The sequence below is a fragment of the Xyrauchen texanus genome, chromosome 7 (assembly GCF_025860055.1).
Source record: "Xyrauchen texanus isolate HMW12.3.18 chromosome 7, RBS_HiC_50CHRs, whole genome shotgun sequence".
Lineage (NCBI taxonomy): Eukaryota > Metazoa > Chordata > Actinopteri > Cypriniformes > Catostomidae > Xyrauchen > Xyrauchen texanus.
In genome coordinates this window covers 14,907,248-14,931,244 of record NC_068282.1, presented here as the reverse complement: position 1 = coordinate 14,931,244, position 23,997 = coordinate 14,907,248, and the positions used below count along the sequence as shown (strand labels likewise).

General features: G+C 40.7%; 1 protein-coding gene across 6 annotated transcripts in view; it reads right to left on the bottom strand.

The window, feature by feature from the left end:
• The window catches only part of LOC127646429 (collagen alpha-1(VII) chain-like), a 103,789-nt gene that overhangs the window by 38,646 nt on the left and 41,146 nt on the right, over positions 1 to 23,997 (bottom strand). For all 6 annotated transcript variants that reach the window (XM_052130075.1, XM_052130076.1, XM_052130077.1 and 3 more), the window contains 38 exons: positions 21,015 to 21,086; positions 20,782 to 20,895; positions 19,768 to 19,794; positions 19,458 to 19,511; positions 19,146 to 19,217; positions 18,790 to 18,849; positions 18,639 to 18,674; positions 15,744 to 15,788; positions 14,437 to 14,472; positions 14,285 to 14,329; positions 14,165 to 14,200; positions 14,021 to 14,056; positions 13,392 to 13,424; positions 13,231 to 13,302; positions 12,926 to 12,985; positions 12,329 to 12,364; positions 12,127 to 12,207; positions 11,536 to 11,571; positions 11,212 to 11,256; positions 11,036 to 11,107; positions 10,564 to 10,608; positions 10,437 to 10,472; positions 10,277 to 10,318; positions 9,802 to 9,882; positions 9,580 to 9,615; positions 9,452 to 9,487; positions 6,784 to 6,864; positions 6,637 to 6,672; positions 5,712 to 5,783; positions 5,546 to 5,590; positions 3,609 to 3,644; positions 3,492 to 3,527; positions 2,618 to 2,722; positions 2,435 to 2,500; positions 453 to 488; positions 329 to 364; positions 150 to 188; positions 31 to 66 (listed from right to left, as the gene is read on the bottom strand). In XM_052130075.1, the coding sequence (XP_051986035.1) occupies positions 31 to 66; positions 150 to 188; positions 329 to 364; positions 453 to 488; positions 2,435 to 2,500; positions 2,618 to 2,722; positions 3,492 to 3,527; positions 3,609 to 3,644; positions 5,546 to 5,590; positions 5,712 to 5,783; positions 6,637 to 6,672; positions 6,784 to 6,864; positions 9,452 to 9,487; positions 9,580 to 9,615; positions 9,802 to 9,882; positions 10,277 to 10,318; positions 10,437 to 10,472; positions 10,564 to 10,608; positions 11,036 to 11,107; positions 11,212 to 11,256; positions 11,536 to 11,571; positions 12,127 to 12,207; positions 12,329 to 12,364; positions 12,926 to 12,985; positions 13,231 to 13,302; positions 13,392 to 13,424; positions 14,021 to 14,056; positions 14,165 to 14,200; positions 14,285 to 14,329; positions 14,437 to 14,472; positions 15,744 to 15,788; positions 18,639 to 18,674; positions 18,790 to 18,849; positions 19,146 to 19,217; positions 19,458 to 19,511; positions 19,768 to 19,794; positions 20,782 to 20,895; positions 21,015 to 21,086 (1,968 nt within the window). The remainder of the gene's footprint in view (positions 1 to 30; positions 67 to 149; positions 189 to 328; positions 365 to 452; positions 489 to 2,434; positions 2,501 to 2,617; positions 2,723 to 3,491; positions 3,528 to 3,608; positions 3,645 to 5,545; positions 5,591 to 5,711; positions 5,784 to 6,636; positions 6,673 to 6,783; positions 6,865 to 9,451; positions 9,488 to 9,579; positions 9,616 to 9,801; positions 9,883 to 10,276; positions 10,319 to 10,436; positions 10,473 to 10,563; positions 10,609 to 11,035; positions 11,108 to 11,211; positions 11,257 to 11,535; positions 11,572 to 12,126; positions 12,208 to 12,328; positions 12,365 to 12,925; positions 12,986 to 13,230; positions 13,303 to 13,391; positions 13,425 to 14,020; positions 14,057 to 14,164; positions 14,201 to 14,284; positions 14,330 to 14,436; positions 14,473 to 15,743; positions 15,789 to 18,638; positions 18,675 to 18,789; positions 18,850 to 19,145; positions 19,218 to 19,457; positions 19,512 to 19,767; positions 19,795 to 20,781; positions 20,896 to 21,014; positions 21,087 to 23,997) is intronic.

Here is a 23,997-nt window from a genome sequence, read left to right as displayed (position 1 = left end):
CTTCGATCTTGTTGATAAATCTCTTAGTACCTCAATGCCAAATTCTGAAAAAGCTCTCTTCACATCCTGTGACAAAACAAAGGAAAACAACATTAGTCATCTTGCTGGCCGTGCATGCGTGGCTCTGCATGTGTGTGCATTTTCCTTACCACTGCAGTTCCTGGTTTTCCATCCTCTCCTGGATCTCCCTGTCAATCAAAATGTGTTGCATTATTCCTGATGAGATGCTACTCCTGATGAGATGATACTCAGCTATGCTGAGAATTGTCTTATGTCATCTCTGAGATCAGTAAACCACTAAAATACACATGCTTAAAAATACACTCACTGCTTCTCCTTTCAAGCCTGTTAGACCTCTTTCCCCCTATAAGAAAAACATTATGATAAGTTGTCTCATGATATAAAAAGAAAAAAACAACACACACAAACACACATACAAAAAAAAAACTTACTCTAACTCCAGCAGTTCCTGGAACTCCAGGTACTCCCTGATTGATAGAAAATAATATACATGAAAATTGCATTACATGAGAAGATGCACTCATATTGTATGTGTTTATTAAATTAGTAAGAAAAATAAACACACACCATTCCTCAACAAGCTGTACAATTGAAAGTATCATTCAAAAAGTGTGGGGCAAAGTTTAATACTTAGGTATAGGGATTTGTCTATGAACAGTAGTAATAGTGTCTTAGTGCTTAGTTCTTAGTGCTTGCCTTAACAAGCAGCACTAAGTAGTAATAAATGCACGCGATTGATTAAAAAGTTTAACGCGTCAATATTTCTTACTCACGGTTAATGCATTTACTGTTAATAAAGCATAAACCAGCATGTACACTGTATGGAATAGAGCGGAACCTTTGCGATGTGTCCGCCCGAACGCCCTGGAATCATTACACTGACGCACACACCACTACACACACAAAACAGCCATGTCAGTGATCAAATGATTGGGAAAAGATCTCTAAATGCTATTTGTTATACAAAACATGCCCAGATGCCCAGAAATTAAGTACTTTGCAGCCTCTGTAATGTGCAATTTAATTACCACAGAAGCACTATCTAACAATCTATTAAGGAAAAGCAAAATGAGAAATTTTTTTGCAAGCGCTTTTCATGTGGCGTTGGATCATGAATGTGGCTGCATAATTGCTGTAGCAAAGTGGATAGCCACAGTCTATGGAGGCTAAGAGTTTAAAGGATTTAATGTGCATTGCAATGAATATATAATATATCTTTCATTAGTTAACCTCTCACTTATGACGAGTTTACACTACATGATTTTAAGCCAGATTTTCGCTCACGACAGTTTTGTGGAGATCGAAGACAAAGCCCAAAATCGCAGGCAAATTGGATCTCGCTCCTTTGAGCGATGATCGCAATGTATGAACTATCAAAGACGCAATTTGAGAGAAGCACAGGTGCGTCGCCGATGTCAGCAAGATATCTAAGATGTTAAATATCTGGACCTGTCTGCGATTCCAAATCATGCAATGTGAAATATGCTTTGACTGAATACAACCGCAACGTAGACCTACAGCCAATGAGAGAGCATGAAACAAGGGAATTTTCAGAGGGAGGAGTCCTGATGTACCTGAAAATTAACATCAACTAGCATGGCTGTGGTATCAAGAAAATCTCATTGGACTGAAGAAATGGAGGAACAATTTGTGGCACATTGATTTTTCCTCTGAACTGTACCACAACCGGGTGGAGAAAGAGAAGAGTTGGAGAGAAATTGCTAATTCTTTTGTGCCATCAGTTAGGTAGATAGAAATAGGTAGATTTTTCTGTAGGAGGTACTTTTTCATATTGTAACCAATAAAATATATAACGTACACATCATATTCTGAAATGCATAACGATATGATCATGCATTTGTTTTCGTATCTCGTATCACTTCTCGCATGTACTCTGTTGTGAAACGAAATTTGGAGTCCAGGGAGAGTCGTCTGGGATTCGTCAATAGTGTAATGTGTTCACCCCTATTACGATTCCTTGTGTAATTTGAAAACACTACGACTTCCATGACAAGACAGACAGACGTGTAATAAGAACGGTACCGTGATCCAACGTCTTTGAAAGTCATGTAGTGTGTAGGAGGCATTTAGACTTTGCAATATGTTACTTGAATTGATGCATTTTTACTGCATTTCTGCCTTTATACTGTAGAAGGCTTTGTTTGAAGAATGCTAATAAATTATTGTTGTTAAATATTGTTTTTTATTTCCTAAGATGGAGATACGTGCGTTTTGACAGTCACATTTAAGCATTTTCAAAATCTGTGATAAATCGCGATGAACTATTACAAATTATGCGATTAATCGCAATAAAGAATTTACTCTTTTCAAAGAGCGAATATACATGTACACTCTGACTCTAAAACAACTTATTTTTATTGTGGTAGAGCCAGCAGTAGTTGCTATTACTTACAGGGGTTCCTGGAGGGCCTTGGGGGCCTGGAATAGGTGTTGCTGGCTCCCCTTTAACATAGACTACCTAGAAGAAAGAGAAAAGGAGAGAAGTAAAGGAACTCTGTGATTAAGTGATTAGAGAAGCAAAAAAAACATAAGTCAACGCATTCAAACACAGACACATGCATAAACACAAACACACCGGTCCTGGTGGTCCAATTCTGCCAGAAACCCCAGGGGGTCCAATGAGACCAGTAGGGCCAATCAGCCCTGCAATGCCTTGATCGCCTTTTATCCCATCTCGACCCTGTGGAGTGAAGAGAGAGAGAAAAAGAGAGAAAGCGATATGAGAGAAATAACCATGATACAAATTATTTCCTTAAATAATGGGCATAAATTTGCACATCAAATAAACTCAACTGCGAAGAGTTTTTCCCATAAGACCATTGATAATTGCTGACTGCTCTCTGCATCAAGCACAGGAAAAAGAGAGTATTCATGCATTGAAATTTCTGTGTTAGTGTATATATGTGTTTCTCTGATTGTATATGATTAAAAACATCCATTTAACAACACATTTTAAATGTGCGTATGGTAAAATTAGCTATGTAGAGACAGAACCAGCAAAAAAATAAAATAAAAAAAGTGGCAAAAAACAAGTAAAAAGGGCAGTGAGAGAGATAACGAGTGAATATACAGAAAACAAAATCAAGAGTTAAATAAATTTCAGGTCACGTGCGACAACAAAGCACAAAAAGAAAACTGCGAGTACAAGCTTAGAGACAGCAGAACATAAAATGACTTTAAAAATACATTATCAGGTGGCACTTAAGAACAAGAACAGGCCTTACAATCCTGTAACACACTTGCTTTTCATGCCAAAGAGCCACAAAATGCTAATAATATCCTTTTCGTATCAGTCAGAGAGGTATTAAGATGTAAAAAAGGTACAATTTGAAATGCTGTGTGTAGTGCCAAGTGTGATATGCTGTGATGGACTTGTCATGTTGTAAATGACAGGAGAAGATGGAGCAAAAAATATAGAATGAGTAGGAAGATAAGAAGGAGAGACTCACATCTCTTCCGGAAGGCCCAGGCTCTCCTTTTTCTCCCTGAGAAGAAGGGAAGACCAAAGGTGATCAGAGGCTAACTATTAAGAATTAAAATGTAATCATAAACAAGTATTTTGTTACCTTTCGACCATCCTCCCCTGGCACACCATCTTCACCCTGAAAAAGTTTGATAGAAATGAGGTACTAAACACAGACTTCTGCATGAGTGTGAGGTGCATAATTTCTGTTATCAAGACTTCCTGTAATCAGCTCTTCCGGTTTTGGTATGAGAACCCTTGTAATTTTGCGCTGCTCATTCAAGCAGTAATTTATACTGCAATTCAATGCAGTAATGCTCATTTGGCATGCAGCCCCGCATTACTGATATATGGCAGGCGGCATCCAGCCTAATATAGTTCCTCCAATTATCACAGCTAGTTCAGAGCTGTGAGCAGTAAATCAGGAGAAACTGCATGACCAGCGGTGTACGTAATCCCAGCTCCAGCGGCGCAATCTCAGTCAGGTTAATCGAACATTAGGACACGGCTGGCTGAAACTTCCCACATATTTCAACTACACTCACCTAAAGGATTATTAGGAAAACCTGTTCAATTTCTCATTAATGCAATTATCTAATCAACCAATCACATGGCAGTTGCTTCAATGCATTTAGGGGTGTGGTCCTGGTCAAGACAATCTCCTGAACTCCAAATTCAATGTCAGAATGGGAAAGAAAGGTGATTTAAGCAATTTTGAGCGTGGCATGGTTGTTGGTGCCAGACGTGCCGGTCTGAGTATTTCACAATCTGCTCAGTTACTGGGATTTTCATTCTAGGGTTTACAAAGAATGGTGTGAAAAGGGAAAAACATCCAGTATGCGGCAGTCCTGTGGGCAAAAATGCCTTGTTGATGCTAGAGGTCAGAGGAGAATGGGCCGACTGATTCAAGCTGATAGAAGAGCAACTTTGCCTGAAATAACCACTCGTTACAACCGAGGTATGCAGCAAAGCATTTGTGAAGCCACAACACGCACAACCTTGAGGCGGATGGGCTACAACAGCAGAAGACCCCACCGGGTACCACTCATCTCCACTACAAATAGGAAAAAGAGGCTACAATTTGCAAGAGCTCACCAAAATTGGACAGTTGAAGACTGGAAAAATGTTGCCAGGTCTGATGACTCTAGATTTCTGTTGAGACATTCAGATGGTAGAGTCAGAATTTGGCGTAAACAGAATGAGAACATGGATCCATCATGCCTTGTTACCACTGTGCAGGCTGGTGGTGGTGGTGTAATGGTGTGGGGGATGTTTTCTTGGCACACTTTAGGCCCCTTAGTGCCAATTGGGCATCGTTTAAATGCCACGGCCTACCTGAGCATTGTTTCTGACCATGTCCATCCATTTATGGCCACCATGTACCCATCCTCTGATGGCTACTTCCAGCAGGATAATGCACCATGTCACAAAGCTCGAATCATTTCAAACTGGTTTCTTGAACATGACAATGAGTTGACTGTACTAAAATGGCCCCCACAGTCACCAGATCTCAACCCAATAGAGCATCTTTGGGATGTGTTGGAACGGGAGCTTCGTGCCCTGGATGTGCATTCCACAAATCTCCATCAACTGCAAGATGCTATCCTATCAATATGGGCCAACATTTCTAAAGAATGCTTTCAGCACCTTGTTGAATCAATGCCACGTAGAATTAAGGCAGTTCTGAAGGCGAAAGGGGGTCAAACACAGTATTAGTATGGCGTTCCTAATAATCCTTTAGGTGAGTGTATAAAGTATTTATTAGGCTGAGTTCCCTCCCACTGATAGCTTGTTAGGGTGCTAAGAGGGGTGATTTATTATCAACAGGACAGTTTAATCATCTCATTTAGAAAGATTTAATTGTCTCTTTGCATAAAAAATACTTGGTCACTTAGCCTGGAAGGAGACCACTTGAAAGCTGCATTCTGAATTGAACTGAATTGAGGAAAATTGAATTCAACCTCTGAGCACACCTTTAAAAGGATGTTTTGGGTTCTCATTCAGATTATTACTACTCATACTATTTTCAGATTTACTTACAGCTTTTCCAGGCAGTCCTGGCTTCCCATCCTCCCCTGCTTTACCCTGAAACACAGTAAAACTTCATTCTGATATGGTTTGTGCGAATGTTCAGATGCATACATATGTATGGATGGGCCAGTTTCACAGACAAAAAATCTGACAAGTAGTGTGTGATATTTCTCACTGGTGTGCCTTCAGGTCCTAGGGGCCCTGGGGGTCCTGGAGGCCCTTGAGGCCCTCTGAGTCCAGCCAAACCCTAGAAAAACCACAATAAAAAAAACAGCACGGTCAATTTCATGCTTTAAAAACATAATTTTTAAAAATGTAAACTGTCCAAGATGCTGGAAAAACAGATGTGGCGCAACAGCCAAGTTGTCAGTCTGACGCACGTGTACATAAACTAACAATTAAAAATAAGAACGTTTCCTCTGTGATTGTCAAAGCAATATGTGATTTTTTTAGCAATTAATTCAATAAAAATGTGCATATCATGTTATTATTTTGTGTTAATTGACTAATTAAAATGTAATGCTTTAATATCTTAATCATATTAATATATTAGATATGCTTGGGGCCTGGGTATCTCAGCGAGTACTGGTGCTGTCTACCACCACTGGAAACACAAGTTCGAATCCAGGGTGTGCTGAGCGACTCCAGCCAGGTTTCCTAAGCAACAAAATTGGCCCAGTTGTTAGGGAGGGTAGAGTCACATGGGGTAACCTCCTCGTGGTTGCAATTAGTGGTTCTCGCTCTCAATAGGGTGTGTGGTAAGTTGTGTGTGGATCGCAGAGAGTAGCATGAACATCCACGTGCTGGGAGTCTCTGCGCTGTCATGCACAATGAGCCACATCATAAGATGCTTGGATTGACTGTCTCAGAAGCGGAGGCAGCTGAGACTTGTCCTCCACCACCCAGATTAAGGTGAGTAACTGCGCCACCACGAGGACCTACTAAGTAGTGAATATTGGGCATTCCAAATTGGGGAGAAATGGGGATAGAAAAAAAAATAATAATAAATATGGATATTAAGAGATTCCTAATAGTGGCTAACAATGGCATCAACATTGATCTGAAAACATATGATAAGAAATGATAAAGCGAGTACTCACATCTCTACCAGATTCCCCTTGTTTTCCTGGATCACCCTATGAAATAAAAATATTATTTTTTAAGGAAGATTTTCAGACTAAAATGATTAAGTCAGAAGATCCTTTGAATATGTGTTGATGCAAAGATCGAATATGATGTGATCTGACCCGTAAACCAGGAGCTCCAGACGCCCCAGGTTTTCCATCCTGACCAGGCCGTCCATCCAAACCAGCTGCCCCTCTGTCTCCCTGAAAACACATGTGCACATACATATACTGTACATGAAACATTCAATACTACATATGGCGTGCACACACACACACACGCACGCACGCACGCACGCACACACACACACACACACATAAAACAACCAACAGCATTACAAGCAGTGGACCATTGCCAATTAACATGAATATTAATGAGAGTGACTTGACTAAAGGAATTCAATCTCTGTCACTAACAACATTTTTCTAACACCACCACACATATACATGCCAAAAGTAGCAGCTATCAGCTTAATTAATGTAAGAATCAATTAGGTCCAGTCTCAAAACCTAGATAATGATTTAGAAAGTGACAGAGATTAAAAAGCTAGGATAGATAACTACCTGTACACAAGAATTTGAAATAGGGGTCAGACACATATTAATTTGTTATATAGCTCTCTGACAGGAAGCAGAAAACAGCAACATCGATTACAATATTACTCAAAACATCAGTAATATCTAGTTTTCTCATTTACTCCAACCCTCGTACCCAGAATTAGTTTTATGGCCTGTAGGAAATATTTCTCAGTTCAAGTTCATTTTAGACATTGCTCCAACCACAAAAGAAAACCTTCTTTTAGTTCTGTTGTTAAAAAATGTTGAACAAAGATAAAATAAAAGTTTGTAAACAGCCAATAACAAATAATTGTAGCGCTAGTAACACCTGCTATTTAAAAGGGGTTGTTCACCCAAAAATGTTAATTCTTTACCTTTACTTACCCTCATGCCATCCCAGATGTGTATGATTCTGCTGAACACAAACAAAGATTTTTTGAAGAATATTTCAGGGAGGATAATTTATAGTAAAAAAGGACTTCTTACCCACACCTATCGTATCACTTCAGAAGACATGGAATTAACAACCGTCTTATGGACTACTTTTATGCTGGCTTTATGTGCTTTATCACATATTCATCTACTTAAATTGTGAGGACCTACAGCTGAGATTCTTCTAAAAACCTTTGTGTGTGTTCAGCAGAAGAAAGAAAGACATACACAACTGGAATGACATGAGGGTGAGTAAATTATAAGAACATTTTCATTTTTGGGTGAACTATCCCTTTAACCCCCCAGAGGTAAAATTTGACACAAAGCAGTGTGTCGCAGCTGCAGTAATGCAGAGAGATCCATGACTAAGCAGTTATATTTATACTTTACCATTATTACTGCAGCCAGTTTTACCATTTCAGCCATTTTTACTGCTGTCATCCCTGACACTAACATTCAAAAACATTGCCATTGCTGCACTCTAAAATAGATAATTTTCACAGAGGTAATTACTCATGGCTGATTCTCAATGTTAAGACTTTGTAGAAATATTTAAGGAAGCTGCTTAGTTTACAGATCTATCAATCAAAATGTGATTGACAGAACAGTAACTACAAGGCTGTCTCCAATGCAGCAAAATTGTCTTAAATTCCTTGCTCAAGGATATTTGGTGATTTTTTTTGTCAGATAACATAAGTAAAGTTTAAACACTCAGAAGTGTGAAAGCTAAAGCAGATGGGGAAGATTATCAGTTAATTAAATGTTCAGTCTGTTCCACACACTTATCCAATGCATGGCTTCAGAAGACATGGAATAGCGCACAAGTGATTTAGACGTCTTATGGTCCGTTCACATACAACACGAATTGAGCTTTTCGCGTTGCATGATTACATACAAAGTCAATGATAAGGCGCGAATAGACGCTTCATTCGCGGCGGGCAGCATGAATGAAGTGAATGCCGCAAAACAAAAATGCTTCATTCACGTGTTCGCGCAATTTGACATTTTTCAACTCGAGCGAAATATGCGCATGATGCGTTGTCGCGAAAGCCTATCAGCATTGAGATTGTCCTGATGTCACTGACATAGTAGCAGAAGAAATCAGGAAAAATGGATGAGAAAATTGTTGTAGCAGTGTGTGGGCACCTGGAATTGTATGACACAACGTCAACGATACAGAGCAGCAATCGTTGTGATATCAGCCATGGTTGATGGCGGAAAGATAAGTTGTCGTAGAAGCCCCTCCTCCTGTCCTTTTCCGGAAGAGAAGAGGGAATACTCGCATGCTCACGTACTCGCGCGAACGCGACTTTAAAAACAAATTGAATCCAGCGGTCAAACTCGCAATGCGAGGCAAACATTTTTCGTGTTGTATGTGAACGCACCATTATACTTTTGTGGTGATTTTCTTTTTCTTTTTTTTTTCTTTTAGAGCTTTACAACCCCTGGTCACTGCATACTTAAGTTGTATGGAAAAGAGCAGCTTAAACGTTCTTATTGTTTGAAGAAATGGAGAAAGTCAAACATGTTTGGAACAACATGATTATATGATCATACAGTATATGAGATTTGAATTTTGAGTGGACAATTGCTTTAATGGTCCTAAAATAAAACTGTTGTGAAATGATTGAGTGAGGGTTTGGTGTATTTCCAGAATATCAGGGGTCTGCCCTGTTGCACTTCATCACTCTGGGAACCAATAGGCCAGACAGAGGACCCAGAGGAATGAAGGAAAGCATGGCCAACCAACCGTAACCATGGAGAAGTAGTCAACAATGATTCAGTGAGACCATTATCTTACCTTGTCTCCCTGACTGCCCCTATCACCTGGGTCACCCTAGGGGCAATAGAAGGATCAATGAGATTAAAGACAGTTCAGTTGTTTAGAATGATAGAAAAGGAGATAGACTGGGGTGGGGGGTGTCTTACTCTGCCTCCTGGTAGTCCACGTTGTCCCTCAGGACCCTAAAATTACAGTAGAAGTATGAGAGGAAATATAATACATACAGTATATATTATAATATAAATAACTATTGGCCTACATGGGGGGCCTTTGAATATTTTCTCCCACATTGGGGGGCTTTGGATTCAAAAAGGTTGAGAACCACAGTTCTAGATCCCACGAACTGTGTGAGCTCCTCGTTGACTTACGCGTGGTCCTGCAGGGCCTGATGCTCCTGGTTCACCCTTCTGACCTTTAGCCCCATGCTCCCCTGGGTCACCAGCCTCTCCCTAGTTTCAGAACAGGAGTATATCATATTTACAAAATGACAAGTGGCAAATTAAAAGCAGCATCTGTGTGATTTCAAGATTTAAAGGAACCTTATCATACAGGTTTTATGCTTAATGTTATTTTTTTTGGGCTAATTTTATAATTTAAGACATAATAAAAATAATTTTGACTATTTCTACCCTCTCTCTGACCCTTAAGAAATAAATTGGCCATTTTCTTTGCTGCTGCGCTTTCAGGACTTATAAACAATACTGTTTTCGCATCTGAAATTAACATTAGTTTTTTATCATTACAGTATGCTCTCACAGTATATTAAATTCTTAGATTTCACAAGATCAAGGAACATTTTCTCATCATAAGATCCCTTTAAGCACTATAATAATTTTACTGTACCTTTTCTCCTCGGTCACCTTTCAGTTGTTTCTCTCCTGTTACCTAAAACAAAGAACAAATAATTTTTGTTTTTTTAAAAACAAGAGGCTTTGTTATATTGAGGGTATAGAGAGGTGAAAAAAAAAGAATACAGAGAAATAGGAAGGATTTAAAAACATACCACATCTCCAGGTGGCCCAGGGGGGCCTTGTATTCCCTATAATTATCCAATGAAGATTGTTAGATGAATTTGTGTGTACTGTATACGTGGAAGTCCAAGCATGTAATATAAGTTTGGGATCTTTTACCTGCTCTCCCTTTGGACCTCTTGATCCAGTGGCCCCTGGGGTGCCCTACACAGAACAGAGCACTGATCACATGACCAAACAAAAAGCTGGCCTCATAATAAAAATCCATGCAGATAATGGAAGGATACTAAACGAGGCAGCAATTTTTCACATTAAATGGTTAACCTGAAGTATAAAATCATCTCCATTCAGACTGTGAACGTAATATGCTCTTAAAAGAATACCATTTACAGAAACTATGTTTTTAATGTATATAAGGAAGTCAATTTTGTTTATAAATATTCCTGTGTTGTGGTGTAATGTTGTATTTTCCATTAATACATGTGAATGACCACAGCGCAATTTGCTTTAACTCAGGTATCCAAATGTTTTTAGAGACATATTTGATACTTTTGTGTCCTAGAGTCATATCTGTCTTAGTGTGACCAGGCCTAAATTCTGTTCTAATACATTCAGGCAGCCACATTCTTACATTTTGTCCATCTTCCCCTGGGTCGCCTGTGTCTCCTTTTGTCCCAGGCTGACCTGCTTGACCTGGCAGTCCCTTAAATATTAAAGATCCACTTTTAGGATATGGCTGAACTAGAACACACATCATTCAGATAATATAACACATCAGTGTTTTGTCAACTGTCTCCGAGTACTCACTCTTAGACCTCTCTCCCCTGATTTACCAGGCAACCCTGGCTCTCCCTGAAAGACAAAAAATAACATTACATACAAACAAAAAACACAAACACACACTCACACCATACCCTAATCAGACATCAAGCTGAACAGCTTTGCCTACTGTGAATAATGTGCACCATAACTCATAACTGTATATTAAAAATCAAATATCTTCTGACTGTTTGTGAATGTAAAGTTTCACATTCTGTGTTGACAGACAAATTGCTTGTCGCTGAAAACTTGTTGCATCACGTCTGGTTAGGACACAGGGTCTCACACACAGAAAAAAAAAAACACTCTTACTGAAATGCCATCCTCTCCTTTGTCTCCTTTCAGTCCCTAAAGTAACAAAACAATAGATCAGACATGTTTAAATTATAAAATCTTACAGATGTTAAATTATTAAAAAAGATTTCTACACCTTTTTCATAAAAAATAATCACACTGAAAATCTAAAATGAATGAAAATACAACTCCATATTTCAGGTTCACGCAGATTTGGGTGAGTATATACAAGAGTATATACAGTATTGTTGCTGTAAGACAGTGATGAGTAAAAAGCTGAGATGAAGAATACTTATTACCTTACATTATTACTTCTGTGAGATGTTAGAAAAAAACAAGAAGGGCATTAAACAATCACCACAGTTAATAAACACATTAACAATATTTTCTGTCATAGATTAGTGATAGGGCAAATAAAGACAGTAATGTGAGCAGAACAATACACTGAGGGAAAAGAATCAAGATACACTTAATCCCCACATAAAAAGTTAGTGTTACAGAAAGATGTTCAGTTGTTCAGTAGTAGTCAGCAGACAATATAGAGTCCATTGTATGCAACCTGTATGTGTGTAGGTAAATGCATATAATGGGCACTGTGCAGATACTCACATCTTTCCCTCTGGGCCCCATGGGCCCTTGTGAACCAGGACTGCCCGCTTCCCCTCTCTCTCCTGTGTCACCTTGACTGCCCTATAGTCGCACAGAAGAAAGAGAAGATGCAATGACAACCTATTTAGGGTAATGCAGAGTAATTTCCATAAACATATGCACTGCAGTCATCGGACTGAGAGAGTTTAAGGCTGCCCTTTACCTTTGCACCAGGTTTTCCAGCTAATCCAGGCAGACCCTGTTGAATAAACAAACAGCTATTGATGAATTCAGTGTGTTTCTTTGTTAATATTAGGATTAGGAAAACATACTGTATGTAGGTAGGTACTACTTCTGCAAAGCTTTTTTTTTATCAACATCTACCACAGTATCTTTCTGCCAATAACAGAACTTTAGTTGATTCTGACAAAATAAATCTGATTCGAAGAATTTGTTGACTCACTAATTTCTATTTTAATTAACATTCCTTTAACTTTTTCTTCTCTACAATTTTCTGCAATTAATTTAGCTCAAAACACTTGATATTCAGTCCCCATTGAAACTGTTTTGTAAATTTCATCCTTACGTGTGCTGTTAATAAGACTTTATTATTTTTAAAGACAGTGTTGTGTTGATTCTTGTGCACAAAAAACAAGATGTGTGCTGGGTGATTTGACAACTGCTCAAGCATTCATTTACACTAACCAAAGCTTAAAATCTAAGCTTGCGTTAAACTTGAAAAATATTGCTTTGCTGCCTTGCAAGCACTAGTATTCCACGCTGTAAATTCACATCTAATGTATCATGAAGACAAACAAACCCGATTCCCCTGGTCTCCTTTAGTTCCAGGTTGGCCAGGTTCTCCTGCTCCAGGTGTACCCTACAGGGCAGATTGCAAAGTGTCAACCATGCAAAAGTTTCCATAATTTAAGTATTGGCTTGAAACTGATCTTATAAATCCTTTGGAAAATTTCTGATTAGTCCATGTAATAATCTCTAAGCAAATTTAAGATTAGACTCAAGTGTCAACTGTAAATTTCATCCTAATATTTACTCACTACCAGAATATGAATGTTACCCTGAGGGTCACCCTTCCGCTCTCCCTCATTCATTGACAAAACTCACCTTTTCCCCTTTTGGACCCGATTCTCCTTTATCACCTTTAGTACCATCAGGACCTGGAAAGCCCCTTACACCCTAAAAGAAGAGAAAATTAGAGTTTAAATGGGAAGCTGTAAATGAAACTGTCATACAAGCAAGAGTCTGCACTGCACTAAAAGTCATACCTGCTCTCCTTTCTTCCCTAATGAACCTGGACCCTGTTCATAAAAAGCAAAGTGAACAACTTCCTTCTCAAGAGGACAATTATAATGAATGATAAATGAATTACACAGACATAAATAAATGAAATGGCTTTGTTCACACAGCAAAGACTACGGTTGTCAGTCCTGTTTAAGACTGCTGAAGACAGAGACAGAAGCTGTTTGTCATCTGAAGATTTTAGATTGAAAAGCTGTCTTCCACTGGAGCTGCTCCCATTTGTTTTGTGGTCTGCACATGATTCAAATGTTGCGTTGTACACTCTAATATCTGACGGTGGAACTCGCATCTTGACTCCACTCATTTAATGTTTTATTAATTTTGATGTCTTGTTGTTATAAAAGTCACCATATTTGAAAGTTACTTTAGTCACTGTGAGTATGGTTGCAGCCTTTATTTTTGACATTTGCCAGAATAGAAAAAGGCTTGACTTTGATTATTCTTTTCAAACAGAAAGCATTCAATCTGCTTCTGTAAGCTGCTGTTTGAAGAGGAGAATTCGTGAGTCACACTTGTTAGGTAGTCAATGTCAAACACTGCTGTGTGAACATACTGTAGCCCATATGAATTGAAAGCCTTGAAAGTCTGAACTTACACCGGCTCCTGGTTCCCCTTTTGCACCTTCAGCACCCTTCAGCAAACAAAACAATAAAGACATAAATAACGAACACATGCAGAAAATAAAGGGAACAAGATATCTGAAGATAGTGCTGTTTGTTGAGCTGACATCTTAACTTACCTTCTCTCCAGGAAGACCGTTGCTGCCTGGCAATCCCTGGGGGCATATATAAATAATTTACAACATGCATGTACACTCATGCATTTTCACAGATTTATCATGGCTTGTACAGCCACTCACCCTGAGCCCTTGAAGTCCAGGGGGGCCTGATGAACCCTTATCACCCTAGAATATAAACAAGAACAACATTGCCCACAGCTCTTTAATAACAATACAGAATACAGCTCTTTAATAACAATACATATGGATTGTGTAGCTTAAAATGTGCTCACCTTGTCTCCTGTTGGACCAGCTGGGCCTCTATCTCCCTAAAAAGCATGACAAAGAATCAAATCAAATTTAAATAGTAGCTTTTAAATGTAATTTAAATAGCAGATTTCATGCAAACTTCATTCCACTTTCATGGAAACCGATGGAGTGCGTACTCCGGGTAGGGAAGGAGGTATTGCCCCAAGTGAAGGAGTTCAAGTACCTCAGGGTCTTGTTCACGAGTGAGGGGACAATGGAGCGGGAGGTTGGCCGGAGAATCCAGGCAGCGGGGGCGGTTTTGCACTCGCTCTATTGCACCGTTATCATGAAAAGAGAGCTGAGCCAGAAGGCAAAGCTCTCGATCTACCGGTCAATTTTTGTTCCTACCCTCACATATGGTCATGAAGGTTGGGAAAGAACTAGGTCGCGAGTACAAGCGGCCGAAATGGGTTTCCTCAGAAAGGTGGCTTGCTTCTCCCTTAGAGATAGGGTGAGGAGCTCAGTCATCCGTGAGGAGCTTGGAGTAAAGCCACTGCTCCTTTGCATCGAAAGGAGCCAGTTGAGGTGGTTTGGGCATCTGGTAAGGTTGCCCCCTGGGCGCCTCCCTAGGGAGGTGTTTCAGGCACATCCAGCTGGGAGGAGGCCTCGGGGAAGACCCAGGATTAGGTGGAGAGATTACATCTCCAAACTGGCCTGGGAATGCCTCGGGGTCCCCCAGTCAGAGCTGGTTAATGTGGCTCGGGATAGGGAAGTTTGGGGCCCCCTGCTGGAGCTGCTGCCCCCGCAACCCGACTTCGGATAAGTGGTTGAAGATGGATGGATGGATGGATTGATTTCATGCAAACTTTAAACAAATATAGCAATTACAATCATTGTTACCAGCTAGTTTTTGTTTATGTTTTGCTTGCTCTTATTCATCTAAGTTGTCTAAGGCTTTATACTGATACCTAAAATATAGGTGTGAATGCCTTAAAAGTGAAATGTGCCATTTCTGCTCCACTAAGGTCACCAAACTGAATTGCAGAATAAAACGTATTATTTAAGGCAACTGACTACAGTCATTTAATTTCATGTGAGTGTACATGACTATTATAATATTTGTGAAAATCATTATTTGTTTCTTTATGCGCAAACCTTTTTAATGAGGAATTACATTGAACACCTTTAAATGTGCTTACAAATTTATAGTGAAGTCTCAAGAACACTGAAGAGCATGACAGCACAAGGGAAGTGATACACATCTAGACATATTTATATAGAGATGCTTCAGAGACTCTTAGATATATACTTATAGATGCATCACAGATACATACAGCAGATACAGTCTCACCTTGGCTCCATCTGCTCCAGTTGCTCCAGCCTGTCCTCGGTCACCCTGAAGAAACGAAGACACAAAACTTCATCAACTAATTCGTAGATTTTGCATCCAGTTTATTCCAGGGTTCCCACTCTTTTCAAGCCACAATTTTCCAGGACATTTAATGCACAAAACAAGTGTAATATTTAAGCAAAAACATGTGTCCATTTAAATCAAGCTTTTATTTTGTAGTTTCTGTGAGTTTTTGACAGAAGTTATGCTCAATGGCATAGTGTGATTATTAATCCCCATAAAGCAGTAATTTAAATAAATAAATACATAGTCTGTATGTGCTGTGCAATTCAGAGTGCTCTCTGTCTCTGTCATCTCACACACACAAGCGTACACATGATGATCATGATGACGTGTTTTCAGTGTATGAGCGGCCATCTCTACACATTCATTTTGAAGCGCGCATCACTTGCAGATTATTTATTTATTCAATTAAATCAGACACTTTGTAGTATAATTATCACACTAGGACATATCACAATGTTAAATGTACATTCAAACATTCATTTTCGTCCAAATACAGTATGTCATATTCCATGACATTCTGCGGTTTATCCCTAATACCATTTTTATATACTATATTCCAGGTTTTCTGCATACTATATGTTGTAACAGTGGGTAAGCTGACTCAGATCGTCGAATTACTGAAAATTAATTCACATTCCGAGATGTTAAGGCCGAATCATCATGCTACGAACTCAGTGTGAATTGTTTTGTTTTTTAAATCAGTGGTCCGACTGTCATCATTGTCTAAAGTTTATAACTCACAGCGATGCAAACTCATGAGGGTCCAAAAAGTTGAGACAATCAACGGACATGTTTTCTGGGGTTATTTTTTTAAAGAATAAGCTAAAAGCACCAACTTATGCTATTTTAATTATTCAAGTATAGAAAATTATCTGCACAAATGTGTAGAATTAGCTGCAAAAATAAAAGGTATTTTGGTGTGGCTTGCTTCTGTTTCACAAATCAAGATGCTCATCTTGATAAATTCAAAGAGAACATGGGAGCATACTCCGAGGAGCAAGGCAAGCTCTTCCATCAGGATATACTGGACTTTGAATGCCGCTACCAAGACAGTATAACAAGAACATGATGGGAGACTACATTTGGGGGCTGATTCGTGAAAGTGATTTACAGTACAATCGTAAATCTCGAAAAACTACTCACTACTAAATCTTTTGTAGTCATTTTTGTATTACTTTCGTATAAATAAATGCTAATTTGGATTCATATGTTGTTTTTTCTGACTTCATGTGAACGAAAAAACACAAATTTGCCCGTTTTCTCATTGGAAATAGGTACATTTCAAAATATCACTCTCCTAGTCACAAAAGCAAAGTTTGTGGGGAATCATAGCCATTTTCAATTGCCATTTAATTTTCCTAATTTCATAAGCAATTAGGAAATAACACTTACTACCCAGGAAGCAAAATTTTGTTACATAGTGTAATTGATTTGTTTAGTGACCCCTTCTGGAGATGCCACTAGGTGGCAACAAATTAAAGACTAATGTGCTATGAGCAAGTCATTGAATCATTGCAAATGTTCATGACTGAAATCTGCCAAGAGACTTTATAGTGTTTAAGCATGATAAGAACAAAGCAGATCAATAATTTCCACTCAGTTTGTGAACTGCTGAGCATGACTTTTCATCCAAAAAGACAACAATAATAGTCTAATAATAATAATGAGTATCAATAACGTCCATACCTTCTACATTATTCAAATTTGCATGTCAAATATACTGACTTATAAAAACAAAGCAGATGTACTGTATTGTTTTCCTACAGTATTTAAATGACTGAATATGACTTTTATCAGAAAAGAAAACAATAATAACATATTAACAATAATTTTTAGTTTCAATGAAGTCCTTTGTCATTGTAAAGTGCACATGAGTTCAGTCCAGGTGTCAAAGCTCCGCTAAACACCAGCATCAAGCACACTGACTTAAGTTTATGCTGTGTCACAGAATGCTGCGAATGTACTGATTTCAAAGGGGATGGTACGTCGGAAGAACGAAGAAGGAAATTATGAGACGTTCAACATCTCTTCATAAATTTCAACCATTTTAAAATATTTAATGTAGCTTTGTACTCTTAAAGACATAATTTGTGAGGCAAAACGTGTGTGAAAAACACTTTTCACTGGTGTGAAGTTGGAGCCGAGGTTGTGCTGACTCGTCACTTCATAGACTTCACTGTATTCGGCAGCACTGACACAAGTCATGTGACATCCCCTCAATGTGCAGAAACATCAGTCACTTTTACACATTACTCTTCCACCCTTTTCTCTCCATGATGAACAAGCCCCTCTCATTCAGTCGGTCGGTACAAGTACCAGGTCATTCAGTTTGTTTATGAATGAGAAGTTTCACGAATGTCGCTTCTTACTATGCATGAACCGAAGAAATAAAGCACGCTATTGGTCGTAGCTGTAGCTGTAACCAATCAAGATATCTGCCTCGGTTGCACTCACGATTGGCTGCTGTAATTAATCATGAGAGTGTAAGCGTTCTAAACCGCTGATGTTGTTTTACAATGTGCAGCCGCCAGCAGTGAAAAAATTATAAAATTTGGTGTATTTCACTCCTATTCCAAGTCAGATCATTACCATGTTTTTGTGCTTGTAACGTAAACATTGCTAGCAACACAGTCAAATGGTTAAAATCCTATTTTCCAGGACAAATAATTATTTTTCCATGACATTTAGGTATTTTTCAAATTTTCCATGACTTTCCATGACTGAAAAACTGCAATGCAAAATTCCAGGTTTTCCAGGATGCGTGGGAACCCTGAATTTATTGTACCTTAATGACATGAACCAAAGTCATAGACAGACTTCTGTCTTTACCTTACTCCCGATTTCACCAGGAGGTCCCCGGGGACCCTAAAACAGAAATACATGAATAATGTGTATGTGGATGAATGTGAATGAGATTGAGATGAGGATGTGGAAGAGAGTGAGAGTTTGTATGAGATATAAAAGTCAAAGAGTGTCATACCCGATCACCAGGTTCACCAGTCTTTCCAGGGGTGCCTGGTTTACCCTCAGAACTTTCTCCCTGCAAATTAGTTACACATTTACACACACAAACACACACACACCCCCCATGCACTTTCATTGCATCTTGTTTCCATACAAGGAAAGTAAATATTGGCTGAGGGTAACATGCTGCCTAACATTTCCTTATGTGTCTACAAAAAGGAAAAAAAAAGTGATACCGTTTTGGAACATCATGAGGGTAAATTAGTAAATTATGATAGAAGATTAATTTTGCAGTGAACTAACTAATCTCACTGTCTACATTTTGCAAAACACACACAAACTAGTTGACAAGCAATGCCAACAAAAGCATACTAGTTCTCCTTTGGTTCCTTTTGGTCCAGTCAGTCCTCGTAGGCCCTGCGGACCAGGCGGTCCAGGGCTTCCCTATAACACACAAACACACACACACACACACACACACACACACACACACGCACACACACATGCACACACACGCGCACACACACGCACACACACACACACACCATTTAGTGCATGCAATAAAGTAAAAGTCAAAAACACACATATCCATTTTGTAGCAGCATTCGCACATGCACACACACACGTCAACATCCATTTCGATTCAGACTTCATCATGAATAATGGAGGCATGGAGGCACTAACAGGTTCACCAGCATCTCCCTTAGCTGCCACTCCGCTGCCCACTCCGGGAGGACCCTGTTAATCGGAAATCAAACAGGGGAGTACGTTTGTATTCAAGAAATGTGACAGACTTTCATTAAAGATGGTATATTGCCATCAGAGAGTTCTCACAATGCATCCGTTTACTGCACTTACTGAATCCATAAACAACACAGGCCTCTTTTCTGAAACAGTACTTGCCTCTCTGCATGCAAAAATAACTAATTACAGCTTTGGTCTACAATTCCCAAGAAATTATAATTTAAAATGAATTGCATTTATATAGACTCACCCTCTCTCCAGAGCTGCCTTTCTCACCCTGCAGGAAAAAAAAAAAATATGAAACTTAACATATTCAAAGACATGCAGTTAAATGATTGGCTTGAGGTGCAACTGAAATATCAAACAGTGCATTTATATTGCATAACCATATCTATCAAGCAAAAACTGCCAACAGTGGCGATGTCACATACTGTATCTTCAGCTGGGTTTCAATAAGAAAGCAAACTGTAATTTGTGATACTGTGTCATTAGAATGATAGGTAGCCGTGTTTGGTACAGGATTTAGATTTTTCAATGAAGGGCACATTCCATTTTCTATTAAAATACTATATATTACCACAAAACTCTGAAACTCTTTTGCAGATATCTAACTTTAACTTCACGTTGTCATTTGAACAATCAATCAGTAAACTAATTTTAGCTTACAAATGTAAATATTTAACACTACTTATAAAGAAAAACCTGTGATTCAGTGGGCGAATAATGAGTGAATAATTTGAGTCAATTAATTGAGGAAGTGAGTTGTCTGACTTGTTCAGTGCATGATTCAGACAATTATTGTTTAAATTCAGTCTATTTTCCAATCATTTAACTGATTTAGTAAAAAAGAAATGCACCAATGGAACAATTTGTTTGCAAATTGAACAGCATGTTGCGCTGTATATTTTTGTGTGGAGTGAGTGATGAAAATGAAATAACAACACAAAACAACTCCTCTTATAAATATTTATATTGCTGTGGTGCTGCAGATTACAGCAGCAGTGCAGTGATGCTCCTGAATAGCAATGCATTAGTTTGAACGTCAATAGGTATTGTGATATTTATTAACTGCAATCTGGTTGATTTTTCAATTGTTGTGCATTTCTTCTTTTGACATCTGACCTCATGCAATACCTAAAGACATGTGAGTGGGCCCCTTTGTAGTGAGTTCTGGTATCAAATGGATTCTCGTACCCATAAATACATATATGCATTCACTGATTCATTGATGGACACATTTAGCAGAAAGACAATGGGCTTTGACCTTAATAGAAAGTCCAGGAGTCCCTGGTAACCCAGGGCGACCATCCTGCCCAGGCAGACCTCGTGCACCTGCCTCTCCTTTTGCCCCATCCACACCCAGACGACCGGGAGTGCCCTAAAATAAGGGAGAGACAGAATGGAATGGGCAATGTACTGTATTAATCCTGTTCTTTAATTGATGACATGATAGATTTAGATAGTGTGCAGCAGGGCGTTGTTTCTTGAGTTTCTTACAGGGATCCCTGGGATTCCTGGCTCTCCTTTACGACCTGGTAGCCCTCCTCCCACAGCAGATCCAAGTTCTCCCTGTCAGAAGAATAGTACGAGCAATACAACTATAATTTCTGAAGTGAACCATTCCATTAAAGCTTTTTGAGCAAAAGACTGAGTTAGAAATTCACTAAGAATTAATTGTGCCTGCTGCTGTTTAATTGCACGTGCTGTCTGTATCCTATTACCAATTAATTCAGAAGGAAAAGGAATTTTTCAAATCAGGTTACAAAAATAGCATTTAAACACCAGTTTAATAACACTCAGTTATGTAAATAAGGCACAATCTACAGTATAATGAGGCTAATTTACAGGAAGAGATATCTGTTCATGCTAGAATGGCAATGATTTACATTTTAAAACTCAGTGTAGCACTATTCCAGCACATTTAGCACCTGGATAAACTGGATTGTAAGAAGTGAGTGAACGTCTAGGTTACGTATGTACCCTCCATTCCCTGATGGAAGGATACGAGACGTTGTGTCGAAGAAGCGACAGTAGGGGTCTCTCTTGAGCGCCAGATATGCCTCTGATCTATGAAAAAAGGCCAATAAGAAGTAGGCAGACAGTATTTGCATACCCCGCCCTCGGACATACGGGTATAAAAGCGGGGAAATACATGAAGTTCATTCAGGATTTTTCGGAGGATCCGGAAATGGTCCGGCCACTACAGTGGCTCGGCTCAACGACGTGGCCGGGAGGACACAACGTCTTGTTCCCTCCATCTGCTTATCCGTCTGTCGCTCACTTCAACGTTGTGTCGAAGAAGCGACACTAGGGGTCCAATTTAAATCACGCCATGTGCTGAGCCGGTGTACGTGTACTGCTGACACAGGAGCGGGTATTTCAGGTATTTCACGTGCAAGACTGCACATACCCTTCCCCAATGCCCCATAAAAGTGCCTCTGGCCAGTGCCCATGAGGACGCCACACTCCTTGTTGAGTGTGCTCGGAACCGCAAGGGAGGGGGGGTCACGGCCTGGGTGTGCTAGGCCAATGAAATGGCATCCACTACCCAATGGGAAAGCCTCTGTTTGGAGACAGTGTTCCCTTTCCGCTGTCCACCAAAACAGACAAAGAGCTACTCAGAAAGTCTAAAGCTCTGCGTGCGGCCCAAGTAGGTACGCAAAGCACGTACAGGACACAGCAACAAAGGGGCTGGGTCTGCCTCCTCCCGGGGCAGCGCTTGCAGGTTCACTACCTGGTCTTTGAAGGGCGTGGTAGGAACCTTGGGTATGAAGCCCGGTCGCGGTCTTAGGATCACATGTGTGTCTGCCGGACCGAAATCCAGGCAAGTGTTGCTGACAGAGAACGCTTGCAGTTCCCCGACCCTCTTGATGGAGGTGAGCGCAATTAGCAGGGCAGTCTTTAGAGAGAGGGCCAACTGATTCTAGCGGCTCGAAGGGGGTCTCTGAAGGCCCGAGAGGACCACTGAGAGATCCCAGGAAGGGAACAGGCTTGGCCGGGAAGGATTTAACCTCTTAAGAACCTGATGATTAAGTCGTGCTTACCCAAAGACTTGCTGTCTACTGCGTCATGGTGGGCCGCCATAGCAGCAACATACACCTTCAAGGTGGAAGGGGACAGCCTACCCTCCTGCAGGAATAAGAGCACTGACCTAACTGCGCACCTCTGTGGGTCTTCAGCCCGGGAAGAGCACCAATTCGCGAACAAGAGCCACTTCAGAGCGTAAAGTTGCCTGGTAGAGGGGGCTCTGGCATGATCTTACGCATCCCATCCAGGGGCCAGACGTGGAGATTCCAGAGGTCTGGGTTAGGATGCCAGAGCATGCCCCGTCCCTGAGAAAGAAGGTCTTTCCTCAGGGGAATTCGCCAGAGAGGTCTGAGAACCAGGCCTGGGTAGGCCAGTAGGGAGCCACTAGGGTGACTTTCTCCTCGTCCTCCCTGACCTTGCACAGCACCTGTGCAAGAAGGCTCACTTGGGGAAATGCGTACTGCCCCGAGGGGAGCCTCTATTCGGGCATACCAGAGCGGGCAGTGGGAGGTCTCTCGGGAGGCAAACAGGTCTACCTGGGCCTTGCCGAATCCTTCCCAAATCAGCTTGACCGACTGGGGGTGAAGCCTCCACTCTCCACCGGGCAAGCGTTGTCGTTGACAGCGCATCCGCTACCACATTGAGGTTGCCGGGGATGTGAGTGGCACGCAGCAACTTGAGTTCTGGGGAGGATGGAGGGTTCCCATGCTGGCGGCGGCCCGAGCAAGCATACCGGACATCTGCGCATCAGCCTCAGCCTGGGTGTGCTGGCCCGAAGGCAGCAGCCCAGGGGAGTCATCCACGTCAGACTCCACGCTCTCCGATGCAGCGGCAAGCTCATCCACCTCAAGCTCCAGAGGATAGGCAGGCTGGCTGTGAGGCGAGCCGCTGTTGCCTCGAGCATGGACGGGAGTCGACGAGCATGCCGGGAGACGGCTGGTCCGAGGGGGCGTACCCGGCGGAGCTGCACTCGCTGCCGTCCCCAGATCGCCTCCATCACCAGCCGCATCGTCCTCAATCCCATGGGAAGAAGGAGCAATGCGGGGGGCAGTTGGAGTGGCATGCTTTCTGTTGAAAGCGAGCCGCGACCGCAACGTTGTCATGGTCATGCTCTCGCAGAGAGAACATGAACGGTCCACAAACACTGCCTCGGTGTGATCGCAGCCCAGACACACGAGACAACGCCTGTGGCCGTCTGAAGCGGAGAGCACTCCACCACATCCAGTAACTACACAGGGGCAGAAAGGCATCTTTAAAAAGACGCCTGAAAAGGACGTTCAACGCCGCTGTGTAAAGCTCTTTTATGGGGAAAATACTCTTTTACAGAAAAAATCACTCTTTTAAAAAAACTCTTAAGTTTTTTGCGCTGTTGAAGAGCTCAGGCGAATACTGCACTGCCGTGCAGAGGAGAAAAGCCACTGAAGAGTGCCGTAGATTCAATAGCAGGCAAAGC